The sequence below is a fragment of the Kwoniella shandongensis genome, chromosome 3 (assembly GCF_008629635.2).
Source record: "Kwoniella shandongensis chromosome 3, complete sequence".
Lineage (NCBI taxonomy): Eukaryota > Fungi > Basidiomycota > Tremellomycetes > Tremellales > Cryptococcaceae > Kwoniella > Kwoniella shandongensis.
In genome coordinates, this window is record NC_089289.1 from 1,085,071 (window position 1) to 1,109,029 (window position 23,959).

Here is a 23,959-nt window from a genome sequence, read left to right on the forward strand (position 1 = left end):
ATGCGCCCAATATCGTGTCTGGTTCGAAGAATAGATTTAGTCCCCCTCTGTCTTTGATGTCGCCTCATCCTTGTTATGCGCCTCTAAATCTGCGGCGAGGCATGTTCACCAAAGTCTTCCAATTAACGTTGCCAATCCCCTTCTTTCATATATAAGCTACGTGAAGCTCCTCTTTACGCAGGTTGTAGAATACACCACAGCCATCGTGGTTCCAAAACCGAGTCGATCAGGAGCAACACATGATATCTTTGCGATGTTAATCAAATGGCAAGAATCTGACTGGATTCGCCACAACCTCAAAACGGTTGGTTGGTTCGTCACCGGTTGCAAGACACAACCGCCCTTTCCAGCGTTGCCAGCTTCTTTTGTCACTGTACTTCCTTGATCCTCTTCACAACGAGTGTGTTGATACCTTTCTATCTCGTTCATACATCTATCATCGTCTACCTCAAGGATCCTACGCTTCCTTGTAATGCTCACGGCCAATTAGAATTGTATCGTGTTGATACCCCTTTGGCTTCAACGTCTCTCAATCGTCTCCGTTTGCGCTCTCCTTCCCCTCGCGTGATCATGTCCGACGTAAGTCGTCGCTCACCGCATATGAATCCTTAGAGCGTCTTGGCTGATCTACTTCCTTTCTCGTCTTAGTATCAAGCACGCAAAGCGAGATTGTTAGAGCTTCAGCGGGAGAAGGAGGAAGAGCTAAAGCGGGAGTTGGCCGCGAAGGCCGCGAGGGAAAAACAACAAGCGAAGGAGGAAGACGAGGTGTGTTCTCACGACAACTGTCATAGCATGTGTTCTGACGAGTGACAACGTAATTCTCGTAGAGACGGAAACGCCTCGAAGCTGCATCGAAGGAAGCTCGACGACTCGAGCTTATGCGTGCGAATGAGGAGTTGAACAAGAAAGCGGCAAATGGGCATGGGAAAGGGAATGGGAGTTCCAAGGCGGTCGACATGGAATATGATCCGTTTGCAGAAGATGCGAAGCCAGTTGGTCCGCCCATCGTGCACAAGGTAAGTCCAGCTGAATGAATGTGGATTTATCAAACCAGTCCCTTCAAGCTGACGATGGCGCTATCAGCCAAACACAACCAAGCCTAGTCTCAAGTCCACCCATTCAAACGGTACTTCCCGACCTAGCTCTGCCGTCCCTCGGTCCAGCAATAACAAACCTGCTATTTCTCGGTCATCCTCCGGTCTGATTACCAAGGACAAAGCTTCGCCTCCACCCCTCGGTCGTAAGGAGAAAGCAGCACGGGCCTTTGCTCAGCAAGCTAAGAAATCTGCTGGAGACAGTCTGTTTTCGGTCCGAGCACTTGTCGAAGCGAGAGAATCACCTGGTGCAGCGATACCTCTTCATCGCGCTTCATCAAATGGAACGGCTGCTGGACCGTCTAGATCAACTGCCCCGTCAAGTGTGACCGTACACGGGATAGGAATGGCCAATGGACTGAAACGTGCAGCGCCCCTACAGAGTGGGTCTGGTGGGAAAGGGAAAGGGAGTGTCAGGGATCAGATACAAAGGAAAGGAGCTGAAGAAGGGTTGAGGAAGTTATGTCCTGATAGATCGACCAGAGATAGGAGGACAATCGAGGAGATTGCAAGGGATATCAAGGCGAAGAAAGATGGTTTGACATCGACGTCAGTGCGTGGGGTGGACGAAAGGAGGATATCACCTGTCAAAGGGGGAAGACCAGTCACTGCGACGAATGGTGGTGGAGGAGCGAAGCCTATACCCGGTTCTTCTGGTATGAACAGAGCACCACTCTCACGGCGAGATGATCCACGTATTCCCCCTTCTTCAGCACGGAAACGTCGACCATCCACATCTTCCACCTCTTCCACATCTTCGTCTTCAACATCCCCTCCACCACCAAAGAAACGATACGATTCGCGACGATCTCCACCTCTTCGTTTGACCGAGAAGTCGTCCGCTGCAGCTGTTTCCGCGGAAATCCAAGCCCTTTTCAGAAGACCGGGTAGACCACCACCCAGGACAAGTGGATATGATGATCTAAGTGATGGGTCGAGTGATATGGAGGCTGCTTTAAGCGATGTGGAGCTGGAAGAGAGGAGAGCAGCGAGGATTGCTCGAAAGGAGGATGAAGCTGCGGAGAGAGAGGAGCGGGAAAGAAAGGCTAGGAAAGAAGCGTTGAAGAAGCAGAAGATGAGGGGTTGATCCTGAGAGGTGTTGGCGAGTCAAAGTCGATCAAAGTCTACCATCTGGTCATTCTTCTCGTCTACCGTTGTGTCCTGTGAATGTTTATCTTGTTGTCCAGTTCATCATTACCATCATTATGCATTATCCTTGTGACCCAGAGAGATTTATGATCTCTCCCTTGGTCTTGGTGGAATCACCAACGTCTCGCCGATATCACCAACTACGAATCTACCCTCGTCTTCTTCCTCTTCACCGGACCAGACCCCACTAACCCCCATCCGTCTCCTACACCTCCCAAACTCGACTCTTGTCCCTCTCGCTTCTTCTGCATCGCAGAATGTACCCCAATGTATACCAAGAGTTCGCTCGGCTCCGATGATCCGATGAATCTCAAGTGAGTCGGCTGGAGAACAATGTAATGACGATGTGAGGGTATATTGGTCAAGAGACAGGGAGAGGAGTGTTCGGAGGAATGGGAGAGAGGAGCCGGTGGATAGGGGGAGGAGGGAGAGGTTGAAGGGTGAATAGTGGGTTGCGATTTCTGTTACAAAGGGCAACGAGAATAATAGTGAGTTAGCTTGTCCAGACAAAAATGTCTCTGTCAGACGTACGCTCAAAGGCTGGACATATGGCCGTGTCGTCTCCTTCTGGAGCAGTGGCATACCTATACCCCGTATCACTGCGTTACATTCCCTACATTAGCCTACACTTGTGGTCACCAACCGAAGACATCTACTCACCCTCCGAAATAAACCTTGAAGCCCTCCCAATCCCTCATCCCTCTTTCTCCCGCTGATTGCCGATCTTGCTCTTCTACAACACCGACACACCAACTTCCCCACAGCGTTGTCATATGGTCAAACACACCTCTTCCGGACCGATGTTGGGCAGGGGTGAAAGCTACTTTCACCGTCAGGACATCTGGGCTGTCGGGCGTATAGCCGCTCGTCTGGCCGTCGGCCGGATTTGACCCTGTTTCTACCGGAGGAGGATAGTCGAACGACAATGAAGAAGCTGGCGAGGGGAAGGAAAGGAGGGATTCGTGCCACCAGTCTAGCTGGGTTATCCTGTGGGACGGGATACCAGAAGACGTGAACCACTGTTTCAGGCCTGTTGAGGGGAGAAGTATACCCGTCAGCTCTTGAGATGTGTGTTTCGTTTATAGACTCACCCATGGGAACGAAGAAATGGATCGTATTTTGATGATATTTCCACAGATCCATTATCGTATAGTAGTCAAGATGATCATCTGCGTCGGTTAGTCAGCCAAGTGCTACAGCAGACGAGAGAGGTTGATATTACTCACAGTGATCGTGAGATATGCAACACACGTGTATCTCTGGTAACATCGAGACAGTACATGGTGGATCGACGTATCGTGCAGGTCCCACATATTGTGACGGCGAGCATCTAATAAGCCAGAATCGATCATCAGCTCACTGTCCACGCTGATTAAATCGTGGAGACAAAGCTAAAGACGTACCTGTACGAGAAGATTGGGTCGAACAAAACCCCACACATGCCTTCCCTCTTTTCATCTTTCCAAGGGATCTGAACCAGGACCCCTGCATGACCCAACCACGTCACACGTTCACCTCCATCGCCTGAACCATCTTGTTCCCCATCACCCCATTTAGGTTCTACGGTTCTAACGGGTGGTTCTCTCCAATCATCAAATTCGTCATCCTCTCTCACTTCCGAGAAATCGGGTCGGATGTATAATCTCTTGCCAATCACCGAAGTAGGTGTTGCGGTAGGTAATATCGATTGTCTTTCCTCTCGCCCTCTTTCAAGTAATTCATCTTCCACTTCATCTTCGTAAGCTGCCATATCGACGAGGTTCAATCTCGATGATCCGGGTGTTTGATGCGGTGGCAAGGCGACTGCTGCGCCTAGTTGGTAAGCCAAGTAGGCATCCTTCAACGATGCCGTTCGATAGGATGGCCAGGGGTTCTTGAAATATTTGGTCTTGGCACCGGTCGACGAAGAAGAGCTGGTCGGACCATGATGATCTCGAGGGACGGAACTGTCAGCTGGGAGGGGCGTGACGGTAGGTGGTGACATAGTGAGCCGCCTTTTCTCGGACCAGAACAGGTGATGGATGACTTAGTTATGTACAATGCTTGTAACAGGCATGCTCTTGTTTCGTTGTCATCGTCAACAACGATGTGCATGTCGTCACCACCATCAGAAGTGCGCATTCCAGGCACCGACGCGAGCATTCAACGGAATCAAATTTATCTCGTTCACAGCGGCAATGACAATGACGATCACTTCTCATAAAGCACATTCACACAACAGCTTTCATGTTGATCCACATCTAGTCTCAAGCTGCACAATCCACACAAAGCAGCTAAAATGCCACCCGCACCATCGCTTGACCCGTATCTCAGAGCGAGAGCGACCGACCCGACTTTGTCCCGCATCGAGCGAAGACATCGTGCTCAGAGAGCGAGTCATGACACCGAGACTGATTTCTTGGATTTCCTACGGTCTTTGGGCAAACTTGCCTTGACCCCGTGAGTGCGACACCTCCTAACCCCTTACCTCCCCGTCTATGAGACATGATCCTGCCCTGCAGACAATGTATAACAGCAGGCTGAAGCCATCTTCTCCGCAGTATCACATTCCCGCTTCATGTTATACACCAGACCCTCACCTCCCCACTCACCCTCTCACTGATTCTCAAGCTCGTTCTTCTCTCCTTCCTCCTTCTCGCATCATCGTTGTTCTCAGTCCTCGCTGTAGCTGCTTTCTTTTGGTCCTGGTCCATCGGCGGTAGTGTCGAAGTGGAAGGGTGGTTATTCTACGGGTAAGCTCCTTGGTCACGGTGAATGACGTGCGGAAGCTGAAGTTTCCCACCGTTTAGATCAAAGAACCATCGATTACCGCATACGACAGTTGCAATCCCCCTTGAGAAGATATTGGAGGATTTGAGGTACGATGTCCAGGTGGAGATGGAGCTTGTCCGACCTCCCAAAGCAATGGAGGAAACTGGTTAGTTGACTCACTCATACCAGCACAAGGGACTAGTGAACATGACTGACGAGTGCTAAAATCGTAAAGGCAACTTCATGCTATCTTTAGAGCTGAGATCACTGCGAGATCCAAAGACAGTAATCATTAACGCCGCTCAACCTGTAAGCCTCTCAATACTCTGGCGCGCTCCGCTCCACTAACAGCCATGCAGTCCCTTCCGCCACCTCCACTCAGCTCTGCCCTTGCGTTCTCCTATATCGACCTACCGCTTCAGTACCTTCCACCCTGTATCATTCCGTGGCCATTCCGATCATTCTGCCCTTCAAGACTTCTCGGGTATGGTGGGAAGCCGAACTCGAAAATCCGAGAGCGAAGGATCAAAGGCGGGTTCGCTGGTACGGGCAATAGGAAGGACGTCGTTCCCTTGAAGAAGGATCTGATGGAGGGCGTCCTGCTCAGGTCGAGCCATGCGCCTGAGAGCAATGTCGGATCAGCGTTCGTCAGCATTGGTGAGCGGTTGTGTCTTCCTGTCAATCCATGGACGAGCTGACCATGTTTCAGGACGGGAGGACACTTTTGGCGAAGAAAGTGGGGAAAGCTGTAAAACTCCCATACGTGAGGTCAGAACGACTGGATGGGTAGTTGTTAGGTTCGTACCTCGACCAACGGGCATAAGGTGAGCTGGATGTGGTTTGTTCATTCACACTAGGCTTAGCTGACACGAACATCAGATGGCTACTTGCGTCGCACCCACTTCCACCTCTTCTCTTACTTCCACCCGTCTCCCTTTCCTTGACCCTCTCGTCATCTCTTTTCGCCTTTGCCCTTATCACCTTCCTTCGACGACCTAAGCAGAAACCGTCCAAGTCTACCAAGGCGATCGACAACAAGACGACGGAAGAGTCGCTTCTTGCGGAGAAACAGGCGAGGGCGTTCGAGGCGAAAGACATGGAAGAGAAGGAGGAGGCAGAAAGGAGGAAGAGGGAGTGGGAAGAGATCGAGTCGAGTGCTCTGGGTGGTTTGAGGAAGTTACCAGGTGACAAAAAGAGGGAATCTACTGTTGGCGGGGTGAGTCGATTAACGACATCGTCTGATATGTGACAGGGCTAAATCTGTTATGTTTGTTTAGTCTGAAACCACTGCACCTAGCGCTGTGTCATCCTTCGCTCCTACGATCGAAGAATCAGAAGGCGATACGACTGACTCGGCAGAAACGATCCACGCTCCCAGACCTGCAGGCAGTGGAAGTGGTGTCGCGGAGAGGAGCAGCAGACATGTGTCAGATGATGACTTGTGAGCGGGACGCTAAGCGGGATGGTCAGAAATAGTATATACGAATAAGCGCATCGGTTGTATTTGTTATCTGCGAGATGTAGCTAGTAATCACGAAATCTCTGCCCGGGGCAGTGCGTACACGATGAAACGTATAACTCCATACATACAACAGAAAGTCGCTCTCGCGATCGGTATTACTATCTCACACCCCTTCAGTTAACTCGTCCTCCCCTCCAATGATCAACATACAACAGCTATTCTTTCGTAGATCCCCATAATCCCATCTTTCTTGTCTTCCAGCCCGGTTCCGCACCTCGTATCGTATTCCATCAACGTTACAGTAGACCCTTCTCCAGCTTCACTTCTCGCCACGGATCCCTATCGTAGTAGACAATCTCTATTCCACACTCCGTTTGAAATAGCGCGAATTGACGACATATCCACTGATGAGACCGAAGACCGTTTCACCCATTTGGAAGTACGTATCGAGGAATGATCGGAGGGCTGTATCGTGTATCAAGCCTGTGTGAAAGCTGGTTGCATTGATTTATCGAGGGACGGATCAAGATTGAGGTGTTGTATGAGAGAGAGAGAGAGAGCACAAGAGGAAGATACGAGGAGGGGGGTGGAAAGTGATCAGCACATGAGCGTGTCGAGGTCCAAGTCATGTAAGGTGGTAGGAGGACTCACGTATATCCCGTAGATTTCTTGACACCTGCTATTATCGCAGAGATCGCAACTAGATCAAACATCCAATGACCAAGTCGACCGAATCCGAACATTGCGGGTGTAGGTGCGTGCAGATGCGAGCGGGGCCGGATAAGGAGATGCTGATGTAAGGTTGATTGATGTGTCTTATCGTTCAATCTGTAGCGGTGGGTGTTGCTTTTGCTCAAACTGAGGTGCGATCGTGCTATAGTCGGGGAGATTGAATAAAAGACTGATGTCTAGATAGTTGACAGCTGGATGTCACACGCGAGTGAATTGACAGGTCGAAAACACTTTCAGGTTGCCGAAATCCGAACGCGGCAAGCCAAGTACTCATCTCCCCCTTACAAAACGACCCAGGAACACTCATTGATACCGAAGCATATGATCACACTTCCTTATACAGAAAGGATGCATCCTCTTCCTTACTACAACTAACCGTATAACAAAATGAAACCAGAGATCTGCGACCAATTTATTACACCTTCTTTCGGACTCCCGCCGCGGCATGTTTCTGCCATTGAACCTGTAAAGACATGTATGATGTGATCGCTCTGTTCCGATAAATATGGTCAGTTTCAAGAAGATACTTTGAATATACGACAGAACTCACCCCAAGGCACCGAGAGCTCCCTCGCTGAGATTGGCATAACCCAATCCTGTCGCAGGAATCCAGATATCGAAAGAGTCGAGTACGAGCTGGGAGAGGATGCTCTGTCGTTGACTACGAAGTATTGCGTCGCGTCAATCTGTCAGCTATGCAAATAACATGCAGTAAGTGTTATGCTCACCCAAGCAATGCTCTTCCCCTTTCTCGTCGGGCAATTTCCTCTCTGGCTAGCTCCTCAGGTGCCTTGCCCTCTTTTGCCTCTCTCCTCGCGACCTCTGCGGAGAGTGCGAAACGCCTACTGTCTGCTCGGAGTCGGACGAGCGATGCCGAAGAGGAGATGAGCGAACTGATAATCCCTGCCAACCAGAACTTGAAAGTGAGGCGTTGGAAGCGGGCCAGTTTCCTGCAGAGGTATGATCAGCTGAAAGACTTGGCGTAAGCAGGAGGCATGTCACTTACTCCTTGTCGTATCTGAGGAAACCGATCTGACCGAGCCAAACCATCATATCGGAGGTGAAAAAGCCTGCGTAGCCGAGCTGACGACCAATCTGAGCGAGATGGGCAATGGACTGAGGTGCCCTGATGTCGGTGCTGAGGCAGACGAGACGCATGATCAGCAGACATCGTATGGACAGGCTGGCGCATGTTTGCAACTCACACAGGCCGTTGAGCGAGGTTCATAGCTGATTGAAGGAACTCGGCCGGTCGGAACAGACGCATCACTATCAATTGTCAGATGACTGGTCAGCATTGTGTCCTTCACCCACTGGACAGGTAGAGATCCAGGCCCCGCGGCGCACTCACCCCTTCGTCCAGTCGCGAACCCATTCTTCAGCCCCTCCCACCTTGCGGCGGCATCGACGTTCCCTCGTCGAAGAAGAGACCAAGCGATGAGTCTCGAAAGGTACTGAATGAGTCGGTATGCCTAAGAGAACAGACAAACTCACTTAGCTGGTTGAACATTGTCTCGTCACACGTAGGGTAAGGGGGAGTCACATACCTTGTCTCGACCTATCGTCGTAGCCAGGACGGCGAGCGATTGACTCATTTTTGGATGAAGGATGAGGTTGGCAGCGATGTTCGACATGCTGGGCGATTGCTGATGAAGTGTATGCTGTTTGATAGCCTGAAGTAAAAATGCGATGTGCCAGAAAGAGGAAAAGACTATTGATGTTAGTAGAGAGGGGGTGAATACCACAGTGAAAGATGAGACTCGGTCTCCTTCATAGCCGGATTCTCCCATCCTGACGGGATACCACAAAGAAATTCCACGTCATACGATGATGTTTATCTCGATTTGATTCCGTTGCCGTCCATGAAGAATCCTCGATAAGTTGGTCGGCAATGTTGAAATTCGACGACGTCTTTCCCCTTTGTAATCCTGATATCAATTACACACCCAAAGTTTGGTATAGGACGGACAAGGATCGATATGTTCTCTCGATCTTTGAGAGCGCTCGCTCAGTCCAGTACATCATCCCGATCCAGACCTGTCTGTGCACAATGTCTACAACACTTGCGATATCCTCAAAACCAATCAATCATCCTCACGGCGACCCGATATGCCTCCACCTCGATTCCCGAGCGAGCAGTACCTTCTCTACGAACTAATCCCAGTCGTGCTCCGAAACCACCGATCTCACACAAACCTCCTAAACGAAGACTGGAAGCTGCTTCACAACCATTGCGAAATGCAGCATCTCACACTCGAGGTCCCGTGCTACAATGTATTGCCCATACCACAGCTGAGCAATACGACCTATTGAGTCTCGGTTCGGTTCTCCGTTCTCTCGGAGTGAGGTGGGACGAGGTTCCTGAAGGTGATAGGGATAGAGCGTTCGTCATTGGACCTTGGAAAGGTCGTGGAGGTGCTGAACGCCTGATAAACGGCAAAGATCTTCGACCAATCGATTCGCTGCCCAAGTCACCCGAAGTGGAATGGGCGGAGAGTGAAGAGGAGGCAATGAGAGATATCGGGTTTGGATATGGAGATAGAGGCGAGATTTGGGTTTTCAACTCTGGAAGTTTCGTGACCTGGGGATTGACAGAGGAGGAAGGTAGAGCGTTCTTAAGGGAAATCATCAGGAGGAAAGGATGGAACGTCGAAGTGAATAGGTTGACACCAAAAGAGTACGAGGTGGAAGAGGTCGACTTTGTGGTTGATCCTACTGCGTGAGTTCGACATTACATGCTTGAGACTGTTGAAACCCACACTGATATCCATCATAGCAAAACACATATCCTCGGAAACCTGATTCTTCTCGGTCGACCTCCAGAGCTCTCAACCTTCAACCCGTCCCCGTCTCTCGCCTCCCTCCTTGCTAGATACACCCTTTCTCTTTCCTTGTCCCGATCATCAACCTTGTCTGTTCTGGAAGACCGTCTCGACACGCATATCGCCGCTGTATCCGTCTTACCTCGAGCTTTGGAGAAGTATGGACGCCAGCCATTGGCGAGGAAGGAAGTGATCAGAAAGATGGGAGAGTTGATGACGCTGAGAATGGCAGCGAATACCAGTGGTGGTGGTCTGGATGATACTCCGGAGGTGAGCTGCTGGTTATCCTCGACGGGTAGTGAAGCAAGCTGATAAAGTCTTCCCCATGCAGTTCTACTGGTCTGAGCCTGAGTTGGAATGTGAGCTGGACCATCCTATCGCTTGATAGTGCTCGTTGCTGACCTGATCTGTCCAGCGTACTTTGACTCCATTGCAAGCGAATTCGAGATCAAGGAGCGTATCGATGCCTTTAACAAAAAGGTCGACTATGCCCAAGAAGTCCAAAGTACCCTTCGGGCGCTGCTCACAGAGGTGAGTGATTACGTTGCCTCACCTTCACGCAGGAGTCTTGTCCTGACAACCTTTCCCTCTAAGTCGTCTGGACATCGAATGGAAATCATCATTATCCTGCTCATCGCATTCGAGGTGTGCATCGTGAGTACAGCCTACCTCTTTTGTTGCACGTGGCGCACGATCAGATCAAAATATTGACTTCTGCCTGATCAACAGGTCCTGATCCGAGAGGGTGGTGAGCTCGCAGAGAAGTTCTCAGATTATATCGGACATCATAAAGCCGCAATGCCAGCGGAGCAAATACAGGATGTCATCGAGAAGACCTCGTCCCTCAGTCTGGGTGATATGGCTTCGGCTCTCCAATCCAACCTTAGTCATGAGAAGAGCAAATCGGAGGAAAGGCTGGTGTGAGGAAGAAACACGGTGTAGCATGGGGATAGATTAGGAAGGAAGGCAGTTTATAGACATACAATTCTGCACACACATCTCATCTCTCACATCATTGCAATTATGAATTTAGCATGGACAATCTAACCAAGGGCGTATTCTGGACAACGATGAACTGGATTGAGGGCTGCGCACGGGGGACAGCTCACCTGGATAGAATGTTACGGGTCGAACTTTTCAGAAAGTTTAGTCTCGCGAATAGATTTGTTCGTCGATACCGTACCGTAATCTCTTTCACCCATGGCTTCAGACTGGCATCGAGGACATCTTATGCGTCGGAATTGTTGCAGCAATCGCATCACGGATGTTTGCTGACAATCACATCACCTTTCCTCTTCAAAAGCTGAGGAAAACGTTTCAAGAATTTCTGAACAAATAGTCGACAGCTCAGATTTCGCGGTTATCAGGATCTAAGTGGGCTCTCAACGATCTGATAGAAGATAACTGTCAATAAGATGTCCATCAGCATCGCTTGATTTTCGACTTGGACGTCCCCAATGTTGAACAGGAACGACACTTGGACTTGGACAGATTGCAACAATCATACGGTACGAGTGAAGTCCATCGAAGGTCTACCCGTTTTTTTCTGACCGGTGGACATGGGCTGATGTACTGGGCGACTTACTCGGTCTGAGAAGCACAACCTGCAATACGCTCTGAAGTTGTCGTACAGTACATGCAAGACAGATATCGAACATAGACTTGTGTGACATATCACATAGTGATCGTTCTTCTTATTTTGAACAAGAATAACTGAAGTACTTCTGATCGGTCGGCCCAATGATGGGCCTGCACCTATCTCAGATACACTTATAATCATACGACCCGACATCATGTACTCATGACAGTCAACAGTGCCGAAGATCTGTTCCGTTAACTCCTAGCTGTTCACATTGTTCATAACAGCGATGCGAACATGCTGAAGAGTGAAGATCAATTGAGCGATCCCAATAAAAGCCTGATCACCATTTACGCGCCCCACCAATCGCTGCCAGACACCTTAGGAGCCCTTCCCGACCTTCCCGACCTCCCTCTGCCATCCAACTCTGTCAAGCAGTGAAGAGTACGCAAAAGATGGCGACTCCCCCGATGTTTCAGTCATATTTCTTGCGACATGTGAATATAGTTTACCAAAAAAGTCAACAAACATCGAATTGGGAGTGTTGCGATAGTGGTTATTCGGCGAGTCTAGAATTATCCAATATCTACAACTCGTGCCGTCAGGCTCGCATGTTCGAATCATGCACACTTCGTTTCTTTTTGGTTTTTACTACAAGCCAACTACATTATGTTTTTTGGCATGTGCATTGCTGGATATGCTCCTGAATGACCTTTTGACGACATGCATACCGACTAAGCTATTAAGCCAAGTGGTCTGTTTCGTCGAGTTCCTCACACGCGTGTTCTGAGAATTGAATGCAATTCCACAACCGGTCTGCGCGTTGTGAGATCGTACACGGTGCTCCTCTGCGAGACGGTAATTTACTGACGTTCTTTGTGACTCGCGCTCAACGAGAACTCGCTCATCCAAGGGTTAACCAGACAGGCGTTAAGCTCACTGTTCAGTGTGGTGTTTTGATGCATGCCCGTCCCGCAATTCCGCACAGGCACATCGTTGTCCGAGCTCAGCTCCATAGTCGGGTTGCACTGGTACGCAGAGTGTGTCATCTGTGTCTGAACGCCTCGTACGTCTGCAATGCCCATCCCATTCCCACCTCGTGCGAAAGGTCATACGGCACACGCCCAAGAATTGTCCTATAGGATGCATAAAAACGTATGGATACATACAACCCCCAACTCCTGCTCGTACGGCGCCCTTACCAATCCGTCTTCTTCACGTTCTTCTTGAGTGGCACAGCAACCACCTTTTGTCCCTTCTTGGCGTATCCGACACCGTCGAGCCATGGCCAGACGGTCGTCCTCTTCTCCTCAAACTTCTCAATGTTCTCCCTGTGTTCGAGGGTGAGACCAATATCGTCAAGACCGTTGATGAGACAATGTCTTCTGAATGCGTCGACTGTGAAGGGGATGGGATCCTTGCCCTCGGGTCGAACGACGACTTGGTTCTCAAGGTCAATGGCGAGCTCGAGACCGGCCGAAGCGTCCTCGTAGAGGGTGTCAAGGTCGGCTTGGGGAAGCTCGATAGGAAGCATACCGTTCTTGAAACAGCTGAAACATGCAGATCGATTAGCATGTAGTAAAGCCAGAAAACAAACGCCACTCACTTGGTCTTGAAGATGTCACCGAATGAAGGTGCAAGGATACATCGGATACCAAAGTCGTTGAGAGCCCAAGGAGCGTGTTCTCGCGACGAACCACAACCAAAGTTGGCTCCGGTACACACGAGGATGCTAGAGTGCTTCCATGGCTCCTTGTTCAGGACAAAGTCCGGGAGCTCCTCTCCGGTCTTGACATCGTATCGAATAGGCCAGAAGAGAGCGGAGCCGAGACCTGTTCGGAGAAGGGTCTTGAGGAACTGCTTGGGAATGATCTTGTCGGTGTCGATGTTGGCCTCCCACATGGGAGCAGCGATACCTCGGAGAACGTTGAACTTGGGAAGACCGGCGGAAGCGGCAGCGGCGGCCTTGACAGGTGACTTGCCCTCAGGAGTCTGCTCTGTAGGCTCGACAGGAAGAGCGGCAACATCGACAGGAGTGAGGTAGTCGAAGTAAGAGGTGATCTTGAGACCGCCGTCCTCGCTCATTCGGTCACCCATGATCTTTCGGATGTCGGTGAAGTAACCGGTAAGAGCGGCGGCGGCGACCATCGCAGGGGACATAAGGTGAGTTCGTCCACCAGCACCTTGTCGACCTTCAAAGTTTCGGTTCGAGGTACTGGCGCATCGTTCTCCAGGTTTGAGCTGATCGGGGTTCATACCGAGACACATTGAGCATCCAGCTTCTCGCCAGTCGAAACCGGCCTTCTTGAAGATCACATCGAGACCCTCAGCTTCAGCTTGTTGCTTAACCAGACCGGATCCAGGGACGATCATTGCGTAGACACCCTCGGCGACCTTGGAAGGACCACCGTTCTTCTCAGAGGCGATGATGACTCGGGCAGCTGATCGCATATCCTCAATTCGACCGTTGGTACATGAACCGAAGAATGCTTTGTCAATCTTGATCTGCTCCATGGGTGTACCGGCGGTGAGACCCATGTACTCGAGGGATCGGACGATGTTCCCTCGCTTGCTCTCGGGGAAGTCGGCGGGGTTGGGAACGACACCATTGATGGGAACGACATCTTGTGGTGATGTTCCCCATGTGATGGTAGGAATGATGTCTTCGGCCTTGATCTCGACCTCGATGTCGTACTTCGCTCCAGGGTCGGTCTTGAGGGTCTTCCAGTAGGCGACGGCACTGTCCCACTCCTCTCCTTCTCGGGGACTGAGCGGTCGTCCCTTGAGGTATTCAAAGGTGATCTCATCCGGAGCGATCATACCGGCTCGCGCACCACCCTCAATAGACATGTTACAGATAGACATCCTCGCTTCCATGCTGAGTTCTCGAATGGTAGATCCGGCGAACTCGATGACAGCACCTGTACCACCGGCAGTACCGATCACACCGATGATGTGAAGGACGACATCCTTCGATCCGACACCTTCGGGGAGCTTGCCCTCAACGTTGATTCGCATGTTCTTGGACTTGGCTTGGGGAAGGGTTTGGGTGGCAAGGATGTGCTCGACTTCGGAGGTACCGATACCGAACGCGAGGGCACCAAAGGCACCGTGGGCTGCGAATGGGTTAGTATTGAGGAATTAGGTACAGCTGACAAGAGCAGAGCTAACTCACTGGAAGTGTGCGAGTCACCACAGCAAACGGTGGTACCAGGCAGGGTGAAGCCTTGTTCAGGGCCGATGATGTGGACGATACCTAGTGATATGGAACGTTAGCTATTATTCTGAGCTAGGCATTGTATGTACTCTGTATGAGACGCTTCACTCACCTTGTCGCTTGTCGTCCATTCCGAAGTAAGTGAGACCGAACTCCTTCACATTATCCTCGAGCGCGACGACTTGCGCTCTGCTGTCAACTTCGCCGATGAACGTGGAAACGCTCTTGAAGTTCTTTCGAGACACAGTACTGCGGAATAAGACTCTTCGATCAGCTCCGATTATTGAACACAGGGATCGACGCGTGCTCACGGGATGTTGTGGTCAACTGTAACAAGGGTACAGTCCGGTCTTCTAACTTTTCGTCCAGCATTTCTAAGACCCTCGAAAGCTTGTGGGGAGGTGACTTCATGGACGAGATGTCGGTCAATGTAAAGAAGGGTGTCTCCTTCACCAGAGTAGACGACGTGATCGTCGAACACTTTGTCATAAAGCGTTCGTGGGGCAGAAGTGGGAGCAGGCATATTAGGAAGTTGGTTCAATGGGCTTTTCTGGTGGCAAGTCAGCAAACGAGCCCTCAGCAGGTCGTGAGGAGGCGGAGTTGCTGAGAAGAGAACTCACGATGTGTGATGTGTCTGTACTTGATGCCCTTTTTTTGATGCGGTAGGGAGATGGCTGTTGTTCAGAAGAGAAGGAGGGTTGATTGATTGCTTTGTGTATGGTATATGTGTCAGAGCTAGGAAGGAGCAGTGACTTTGTTCGACGCAACTCACCAACTCTTGAGTTTGACTCGATCGGCCGAAAGCCCGAAAGAGTGTCATTACACCCCAAACCAGCCAATCACGTCACACCATTTTCATCAGTGAACCGACCGGGGCAGTACACATGGGGTCTCCACACGTTTCTATAAATATTACCACCCCCTCAGAAGATGATCGAAGTGTGGTCAGTGCATGGTTGAGTTGTAAACGGATAACCCGACCCCGCAGTAGGGAAGCTATCACTCTCTGTGACCGAGATGACCGAGTGACTGCGCCAGAAAGAAGATAGAACGATCGAACAGAACAGCGCTTGGATATCAGATTGCCTGCAATCTATTCGAGAATCAAGGCTCCACTTCTAAGTGATGGCTTCTGACTCGTGCTATATTTATTCCTGACATTCTCGGTCAGTTCGGTGTCGTGGTTCTTGCGAGCGAGTCCGGCTCAAATGTGTGGGCGGGGAAAGAGCGCATATCGCCTGTAGCTGAAAGTAGAACAGCTCCATCGGCGTGCGTTGATTTACTGCTACTGCTGACGAGCGCCAGCGCTCTCAACGAGAATCAACCGTGATGATATTTATGAGATTGAGATCACCACAATCATTGTACTTCATGAGGCCAAAGCGATGTAGGCTTCTTTCGACAGTTACGTCTGGAGGAATCGCAGCAAGAGTCACTGTCTGAGACAACGAAATGTTTTCAGAATCCCGCGGGGATGGCATCGATCACTGATGGCCTATCTGATATCTTCGTACTGTGATGATACCGGCGTGACGTGACAGTTACAGCAGCCTCATATACCGAGTCTGCTGCGATATGGCCAGCAATCTCTATCCATCACTGACCGAAGTGATTGGTGTCAAGAAGGGTGCCAGAATACGGCGGGCCTATGACCACATAGATAAACATTTATATCTTTGAGCTTAGGGCTAACACACTCTTCTCTCAAGACGTCTTAAGTGCGGCACGCCGCCAATTACGAGGAATGAATGACTTGGCAAGTTATCAGAATGCAGGTTTGGACAAAAATCAACAGGAGTAGGCCGTACGGCGGAGAACGACAAACGCTTAGGATGTCTTGAAGGACGACGTGATTAGTGGTCAAGAACGTCCGTATTAGGCAAAATGGAGATTGACATTGGCCGCATTGTCAAACAGTAGTAGCTTCATGCAACGTTTTTGGGTTTATGCGAGGTATACGACAAGATGTATTGTCCACCACTACAGCTTAGCCCTTACGCCCTCCTCTCTCGTTTTGAGTTCAACCCATTCGCGCAGAGCCGACACTAAGCCCTCGATCACGCTCTTTGCCATTCCTGCGCGAAGACAGACTCTCACCCTTTCACCTCCTGGAGGTACGGTTGGGGGCACGACCGGACGGACGATGAACCCCCTTTCGAGAAGGAACGCCGATAACGCGTGAGACGTGGGTGTGAGTAAACCCAGGATGGGTGTCGGTGGATCGGGGGGGAGATAAGGTGATAAAGAGTCAGGGAAGGGAACAATGGGGTTCGGAGGGAGGTGAAGTAAGCCAGGAGGTGTGGATCGCAGGAGGTCGGCCAAGAGGTCGTGCAGATAAGTGGAAATGTCAAAGAGACTTAATCGCCGCTGACAAAGGGCTCACGTTCAGCTTAGGTCTCACTGTTGCGAGCTAAGCCCGATTCCAGACTCACTTGATCACCCTCGCGACTCTGCAGGATATCCCAGACGCATTCCAACGCTATCAACGTTGAGTGCGGTAATGCCGTAGAGAAGATGAGCGGGCGAGCAAAGTTGATTAGGAATGATCGGACCGTAGGGGAACACAACAGGACAGCTGGAATCAGGAACCAAGTTCATCAGTACTATGCGAAGGTGTATGGTGCACAAATGGGGATCACTTACCACCCGCACATCCGACCGCTTTACCAAACGTCATTAACCTGATGTCCACCCTTCCTTTCCCTCTTCGTCCAGCTTCTCCTTCTGCCCATCCACCTTCTTCGCCCAAGGCATGCACCACTCCTGTTCCCTTATCACCGTAGACCCCCGTCGAGTGTGCTTCGTCTAGGACTACGCATTGTCTCTCCCTCGGCACGTATTTCTCCATCACATCCAATAATGCTGGTAAAGGCGACATATCTCCGTCCATCGAATACAGCGATTCCAGAGCCAAAAACACCGTTGACCGATCATCGGAACTCGAAGCGGCGGACGTGATTTGTCTCAGGACACTTGCCAGTCCCTCCGGATCATTATGTGCGAAAGCCAACCTCCGCTCTGGTGGGACACGCGACGATCTTAATCCAGAATGAACAGAAGCGTGGACCAACTCATCGTAGATCACCCAGTCGGTCGGTTGGGGAACAGTAGCGAAGAAGGAGACGTTTGCATCCCAGCCAGAGTTGAATAGAAGCGCAGAGGGGGAGTTGAAGAACGTAGCGAAACGCGATTCGAGAGAAGCGTGCGCTTGACTACCGCCGCTCAGGAGACGAGAGCCCGTGGAACCAAAGATGGTAGGAGAAGATGCTAGACGAGCGAGATATGCTTTACGAAGTGCCTTCGAGGACGTCAGAGAGAGGTAGTCGTTGGACGACTGTCAGCCGGAAGGGGGAATCAGCTCATTAATCTAACCCAAACAGAATGTCCGGCAAAGTGCGAGATGCTTACAAAGTCTATCAGATCTGATTGTGAAGAGGTATCATACTCTTTCAAAGATCTAAATCGTCCTTTTACCTTTCTACCTTGTAGCAAAGCGCCAAGTCGCGCATCGAGCTCCGTCATGCCTCGGTTAGGTGAGGGCAAGAAGTGAGCGTATAGAGACGGAGTCGGGTGTCGTTGCCTGTGCGTGTCGTTGTCGCAGAGCCAAAGTTGATAGGAGGTTACATTCCCCAAACATATGCATCAATGTCGAACAACTAAGCCAGTAGGCCTATCCCGTCGGAATCGGAACAAGGACGGAGTGGGGATTAAAGTCCGTTGAAGCGTGATTGATCGCTTCGGTCGAACACACCTATATCCGGCCGAAAACAAACACCCAGACTTTTTGTTTTGGTGATCCACGGTTTGAGTCACCCCGTCAACGTCAGGCACCACCGCCATCGCATCTCGCATCTCGCATCTCATCCCGGTTAGAAAGACATACCCAATTCCTATTGGTTTGAAACGAACTGACCAACCAGATTCGAGAATGTAATCAGAACTTTACACGATGTTACAGATTAGAGAGATTGGTCCCTCTAAGCGACAATCTAACCGTACACACAGGTTACGATTTTCATTGGCAGTTGCAGTATACAAGATGACGGAGTCAAGCCTACCATTACGTGCATCTGCGCATGCAGCATACAATACAGTCAGTCCACTTGTGCATCTCACCCTTCGTGCGTTACCCCGTGCAATACCACAGATCCGTTTTGCGGGGAGACTAGACTTTTTTTTTCTGCTACAATCGGTGATTGCGTTTCTCTTGACTAGACTGGACTTATATCATCATCGTGGTGACTTTACGCAAAGCAATTGCATTCTTTTTGGTTCCAGTTATTCATCTCTGCGTAGTTCTTGGTTCTTGGTCTTTTGGTCTTATTCGATCTTGGCCTTTTGTATCTCTTGTCTTTGTCTTTCATCTTTGTGTATATCAGTCATAAACCGAAAAGATCATCGCCATATATAGCGGTCGTTCGACACCTGCCCACTTACACACAAATATAACGCGTCGAGCTCACTACGTCTATCATGGTCAACGTCACGTACGGTTCGCTCAGAACCGCGTCTGATGGTACCTACACTTTTGAGCCTCTCGGAACCGACATCATCGCCACGATAGGGGACGAAACATCAGGTGTGTCATTGTTGTGTCGAGCTGAGTCTGAGGTGGTCGCTAACAACGACTTACTTTTGGGACAGGCTTCGATCCTGGAGATATAGCATGGGTTCTCACTTCTGCAGCTCTGATCGTGTTCATGGTACGTATCTGCACCCCTTGCAATTTATACAATCAGCTAACACATGCTCTCCATGTGTTTAGCTTCCCGGACTTGGATATCTCTATTCCGGTCTTGCACGACGGAAGAATGCCCTCTCGATGCTGTTCCTCTCCCTTGTGTCGTTGGCGATCGTCTCTTTCCAATGGTTCTTCATAGGATACAGTCTTGTCTTCTCAGAGAGCGGTGGATCATTCCTGGGTGATGGACGGTGAGTCATTCATATTCCTTAAATACGAAGGTTCAGGTGTGGAACGCTTTGTTTCGAGTGGGAAGTGTTCGACGCGTATGACGAAGGCGAGGCTGACGAGGGTTGTATGCATCATAGAAATGTCGGTTTCCGAAGAGTGTTGGAGAGAGCTGTACCAGAGACCAACGGCAAATTACCAGAAATCGTCTTTGCAACCTACCAGCTCGTACGTGACAACAATCTTTTCTGTGCAGTACACCTCACCCGTCAGAATGGCTGATTCCTTCTTTAGATGTTCGCCTGTCTCGTCCCTGCAGTTTTGCTCGGCGCAGCAGCGGAACGAAGTAGGATCTTACCTGCCATGATGTTCATTTTCGCTTGGACGACACTGGTTTATGATCCTCTCGCACATTGGATTTGGAGCGTGAACGGATGGGCGTATAAATGGGGTATCTTAGAGTGAGTTTTGAGTCCCGAATGTCTAACACGTATGACTTGAGCAACGCTGATGAATTTGTTATGTAGTTGTGAGTACTTGTAGATCCCGAAATTTCTAGCGGCAATCGATTGAGTACTGATATATTGTCGTTACGCAGATGCTGGTGGTGTCCCGGTTGAGATCGCCTCTGGAACCGCTGGATTGGCCTACTCTTACTTCATCGGCAAGCGACGAGGATACGGTACCGAGCGAATCCTCTTCAAGCCTTCCAACGTCGGGTGAGTCAAGCGATGAAGATACATCTCCGCCGAGCGACAGACAAACTGACTCAAGTCGTCGCGCAGTAACGTCGTTCTTGGTACTGTATTCCTCTGGGTCGGATGGCTTGGATTCAATGGAGGATCGTGTTTCGCCGCATCCCTCAAGGCTGCAATGGCTGTCTTCGTCACCAACCTCGCGGGTAGCGTAGGGTACGTCTTCTCTGCCCCGATGCTCGTCCCTGTCCACAACCTACATGATCTCAGCAATCTATACACCAAGGGACTGGCTGTCAGAGACGGCTGCTAATATGTTTGTCTATCACAGCGGTATCACCTGGTTGATCATGGATTTCCGACTTGAGCGAAAATGGAGTATGGTCGGATTTTGTACCGGTGCCATTGCTGGTCTGGTCGCCATCACCCCTGCAGCAGGATTCGTCGGTGCACCTGTAAGTGATCAGTCGTCTACTTCCATGTTTCGTCGCTGACTCTTTGATGTGATAGGCTGGCGCCCTTATCGGTCTCGTCTCAGCGGCGGTATCCAACTTGTCCACCCGTCTCAAAGTCAGCATGCGAGTCGATGACCCTATGGATATTTTCGCTGTCCACGCTTTGGCCGGCGTGGTTGGTGTTCTTATGACTGGACTGTTTGCGCAGTCCAGTGTCGCAGCCAACGATGGTTTCTCAGCTATCGACGGAGGTTGGTTGTAAGTATTGCGTTGTCTTCCTTCACCCTCAGTGCCTGGTGGAACATCTCCCATGATAAAAGCTGATACGAGTTACCGTAGGGATCACAACTACAAACAACTGGGCAAACAGATTGTCTGGGCTTTGGTCGGATTAAGTTGGACTTTTGTGGTCACTTATGCGATTATGTTTGTGATCAACCTGATCCCTGGGTGTAAATTCCGAGCAACCGAAGAGGCAGAGATTGTCGGTATGGATGTGAGTGGCTCGCCTCGCATCTTTGCCGACCCGGTCGAGAATAGCGCTGACTGCTTGATTCTTCCATCACTTAGGAAGTCGAACTTGGCGAATATGTCGCCGATTACGCATTCCACCAACGAGACCTCGAGGGGGAATACGAAGCACACACATCTTCACCCAACGACATCGATTCGGCCAACAAGATCCATCTCACCGAGAAAGGCATGGGTAATGGCAAAGAAAACAACAATCACGGTGATACACCCTTACCGCCCACGATGCCTCGTGGAGGTTTGGCCGCGACTTCCGCTGCAGCAGATCACGATGGAGGATCAGATACGGCGTCTAGATCTTTGTCCCGGGGGAGAAGTAGGAGTGCGCACAGGGGGAGGATGTCTAGGGTGGATGAAGGGTTTGATGAGTTGGAAATGAGGATGGTGAGAACGCAAAGTAATGCTGGGGGGATCTAGGCTAGGTATGTTAGACAAGTATATGTAACTATAGAACAAGTGTAGTGAGTGACTGGGACAAGGCTATCATTGAAAAGGTACAGTTCTCGTATCATATGCATCGTAAAGTATCATTATTGTCATTAAAATTAGTCAAAGTCAGATCTTCCATTGATATTGATCTACCACATTTCTACCCCTTCTAGCATCCCATATTGTCCTTCGTTCTTTCTTGATATCTACCCCTCTGGAAGCTATCCAATCTACAGCGCCTACCGTGCTCGTCATAGAGTTGAACCATACTTTTTCAGAGCGGACGAGGTGCGATTCGAGCATATAGGCGAGGTGTCGATGGAAGAGGGGGAAGATGAGACCGTAATCCAGGGAGAGGTTGATGAATTGTGAAATGCAATGAGAAGGTGTGACCTTGTATCCAGCGAACAAAGCGGGACTACAAAGGGAAACGAATCAGCTCTTCATTCGAAGAAGCATGCTTGTGTCGAAGGGCAGGACTATCACTCACTTTGCTAATAACCCTCTTGCAGCCATCACACCCTCTACACCCGTCACCTCCCTCATCCGTCTCGCATCTTCCAACTCCCACAGATCCCCGTTCGCGACACACGGTACTTCCCCCTTGGCACATTCTACGGCAAACTTGATACCTTCGAGCGAGACGGGGTCGGTGGACGGTTGATGGCGCGTTCGACCGTGGATGGTAAGATGGGAGATGTTGGCTTGCAGTGCGGTTCGGACGAGTTGGTCTGTGAGTCTGTAACCGAGATTTTTGGGTCAGTTGATGTGCTACGGCGACGAGATGCAACATGCTTGTTGTTCTGAGCAAATGAGAGGGGACCAGCACAACGAACGAGTGACCGGAGAGACGCAACGCAATAGCAAGAATACCCACTTGAGATCTGGATCCACTCTGATCTTTATACTAACAGGCCAATCCCAACCCATCCTATCTTTCACACACCTGACCATATCTCTGACCAATTCCGGTTTTCTCAACAGTGCACAACCAATCCCTTCATTGTACGCCCAACGCTGTGGACAACCGCAATTCAGATCGAGACCGTCCACGTATGGCGAGATTAGTTCCGCTGCATCAGCGAGGGAAGTAGGGTTCGGCGAGGCGAATTGTGCGATCAAACATCCTCTAATCAGTTGGGAATGTTTTGTTGGCGCAGTTGGGGTGGGTGGGAGTCGAGTATGTGATGGGGACTGATAATACCTCGATGGTCCAGCTTGAGCTTGAGTTCTGTCACCTTCAGGATGACTCGTGTGGTTCGTCGCTGTAGGAATGGCAGTGCTCCGTCCAACCTTCGGTTCCATCCAAAAGACACCACGTTCTTCGGTACTCGTACTGAAATCTGATATACGAGCGACTTGAGCTCTTGAAAATTCTTCGGCTAATATCATCGGCGTATGTGTGATATGAGTCTCGTACAAAGACGTCAAGTGTCGGAAAGGTAATTTGGAACATCGCACAAGAGGAGCGAGGACATTGGGATGGTATGTCTTGATCAGTTCAGAGGGGGAGAGGACGAGAGGTTCAGGTAAGTCAGCGAAGAGTTGCGCGTCGGACGCATCGGGGTCGGAAGACATGGTAGTGAGAGGGTGATTCCTTCACCTTGTGTCGATCAAGGCGAGGTAGAAGATCGGGACCTCAGGATCAGAAGCGTGTTGACCGAAATATACAAGGCAAGGAGGAAAGAGCACTTCTCGCTGGAAAAAAAGTCGGGTTCGTAACCTTGTCGTCAAAAGGTGGAGGTGAATTCGATGAAAATGGTCATGAGCCTACCCTTGATTGAGACAAATAGACAGCAAGACTCATTTCGTCGACTCTGGCAAACCACACTATGCCTGCTACCGACCGCAACTCGCCGAAAAGAGAAGTGCATGCTACTATGATAATGCCCAAATGTGATCGTCCAGAACCTAGTTATACAAACAATATGTCGTCCTCCATCGTCCCGTCCGCTACGGCAATCTGCCTCTGCCTCTGCCTCACGACGTCGTTGTCCACCCATAAAACTCAATTGCTCATCTCCTGACCTCCTTGCTGCAAGTTGCGAGATCGTTAAAGAGACAGGCAGGATGGGAACAATATGGAATGAGAGAAGAAGGGCAATAGCGGAAAATAAAGGAGTAGAAGGACGCG

General features: G+C 50.3%; 9 protein-coding genes across 9 annotated transcripts; 4 read left to right on the top strand and 5 right to left on the bottom strand.

Annotated features, from left to right (window-relative positions):
- Positions 1–570: 570 nt before the first annotated feature.
- CI109_101778 (uncharacterized protein) lies at positions 571–2,181 on the top strand (the record flags this gene model as incomplete). Its single annotated transcript, XM_032002291.1, has 4 exons — positions 571–579; positions 649–765; positions 828–1,016; positions 1,084–2,181. The coding sequence occupies 4 exons, from the start codon at positions 571–573 to the stop codon at positions 2,179–2,181; spliced, it is 1,413 nt and encodes a 470-aa protein (XP_031863228.1).
- A 146-nt stretch (positions 2,182–2,327) lies between these two features.
- On the bottom strand, positions 2,328–4,227 carry CI109_101779 (uncharacterized protein; the record flags this gene model as incomplete). Its single annotated transcript, XM_032002290.1, has 6 exons — positions 2,328–2,704; positions 2,775–2,842; positions 2,904–3,273; positions 3,335–3,412; positions 3,470–3,573; positions 3,647–4,227. The coding sequence occupies 6 exons, from the start codon at positions 4,225–4,227 to the stop codon at positions 2,328–2,330; spliced, it is 1,578 nt and encodes a 525-aa protein (XP_031863227.1).
- Positions 4,228–4,335: 108 nt separating this feature from the next.
- CI109_101780 (uncharacterized protein) lies at positions 4,336–6,439 on the top strand (the record flags this gene model as incomplete). The annotated part of the gene is made up of 9 exons (XM_032002289.2): positions 4,336–4,356; positions 4,495–4,682; positions 4,784–4,975; positions 5,033–5,160; positions 5,230–5,303; positions 5,354–5,651; positions 5,704–5,818; positions 5,874–6,210; positions 6,272–6,439. The coding sequence occupies 9 exons, from the start codon at positions 4,336–4,338 to the stop codon at positions 6,437–6,439; spliced, it is 1,521 nt and encodes a 506-aa protein (XP_031863226.2).
- A 1,164-nt stretch (positions 6,440–7,603) lies between these two features.
- On the bottom strand, positions 7,604–8,822 carry CI109_101781 (uncharacterized protein; the record flags this gene model as incomplete). Its single annotated transcript, XM_032002288.1, has 7 exons — positions 7,604–7,679; positions 7,739–7,849; positions 7,917–8,138; positions 8,195–8,326; positions 8,394–8,457; positions 8,540–8,660; positions 8,736–8,822. 7 exons carry the CDS (start codon positions 8,820–8,822, stop codon positions 7,604–7,606), a joined length of 813 nt encoding a protein of 270 aa, XP_031863225.1.
- Positions 8,823–9,167: 345 nt separating this feature from the next.
- Positions 9,168–10,934, top strand: CI109_101782 (uncharacterized protein; the record flags this gene model as incomplete). Its single annotated transcript, XM_032002287.1, has 6 exons — positions 9,168–9,907; positions 9,965–10,280; positions 10,342–10,369; positions 10,426–10,541; positions 10,605–10,664; positions 10,740–10,934. The coding sequence occupies 6 exons, from the start codon at positions 9,168–9,170 to the stop codon at positions 10,932–10,934; spliced, it is 1,455 nt and encodes a 484-aa protein (XP_031863224.1).
- A 1,853-nt stretch (positions 10,935–12,787) lies between these two features.
- Positions 12,788–15,329, bottom strand: CI109_101783 (3-isopropylmalate dehydratase, large subunit; the record flags this gene model as incomplete). The annotated part of the gene is made up of 5 exons (XM_032002286.1): positions 12,788–13,139; positions 13,196–14,705; positions 14,765–14,845; positions 14,919–15,055; positions 15,118–15,329. 5 exons carry the CDS (start codon positions 15,327–15,329, stop codon positions 12,788–12,790), a joined length of 2,292 nt encoding a protein of 763 aa, XP_031863223.1.
- Positions 15,330–16,786: 1,457 nt separating this feature from the next.
- Positions 16,787–18,328, bottom strand: CI109_101784 (uncharacterized protein; the record flags this gene model as incomplete). Its single annotated transcript, XM_032002285.1, has 4 exons — positions 16,787–17,173; positions 17,239–17,381; positions 17,450–18,140; positions 18,215–18,328. The coding sequence occupies 4 exons, from the start codon at positions 18,326–18,328 to the stop codon at positions 16,787–16,789; spliced, it is 1,335 nt and encodes a 444-aa protein (XP_031863222.1).
- Positions 18,329–19,279: 951 nt separating this feature from the next.
- CI109_101785 (uncharacterized protein) lies at positions 19,280–21,813 on the top strand (the record flags this gene model as incomplete). The annotated part of the gene is made up of 11 exons (XM_032002284.1): positions 19,280–19,385; positions 19,451–19,509; positions 19,572–19,738; positions 19,856–19,943; positions 20,010–20,166; positions 20,314–20,434; positions 20,501–20,626; positions 20,742–20,865; positions 20,921–21,123; positions 21,205–21,361; positions 21,436–21,813. 11 exons carry the CDS (start codon positions 19,280–19,282, stop codon positions 21,811–21,813), a joined length of 1,686 nt encoding a protein of 561 aa, XP_031863221.1.
- Positions 21,814–21,951: 138 nt separating this feature from the next.
- On the bottom strand, positions 21,952–23,403 carry CI109_101786 (uncharacterized protein; the record flags this gene model as incomplete). The annotated part of the gene is made up of 3 exons (XM_032002283.1): positions 21,952–22,243; positions 22,316–22,564; positions 22,703–23,403. The coding sequence occupies 3 exons, from the start codon at positions 23,401–23,403 to the stop codon at positions 21,952–21,954; spliced, it is 1,242 nt and encodes a 413-aa protein (XP_031863220.1).
- Positions 23,404–23,959: the final 556 nt, after the last annotated feature.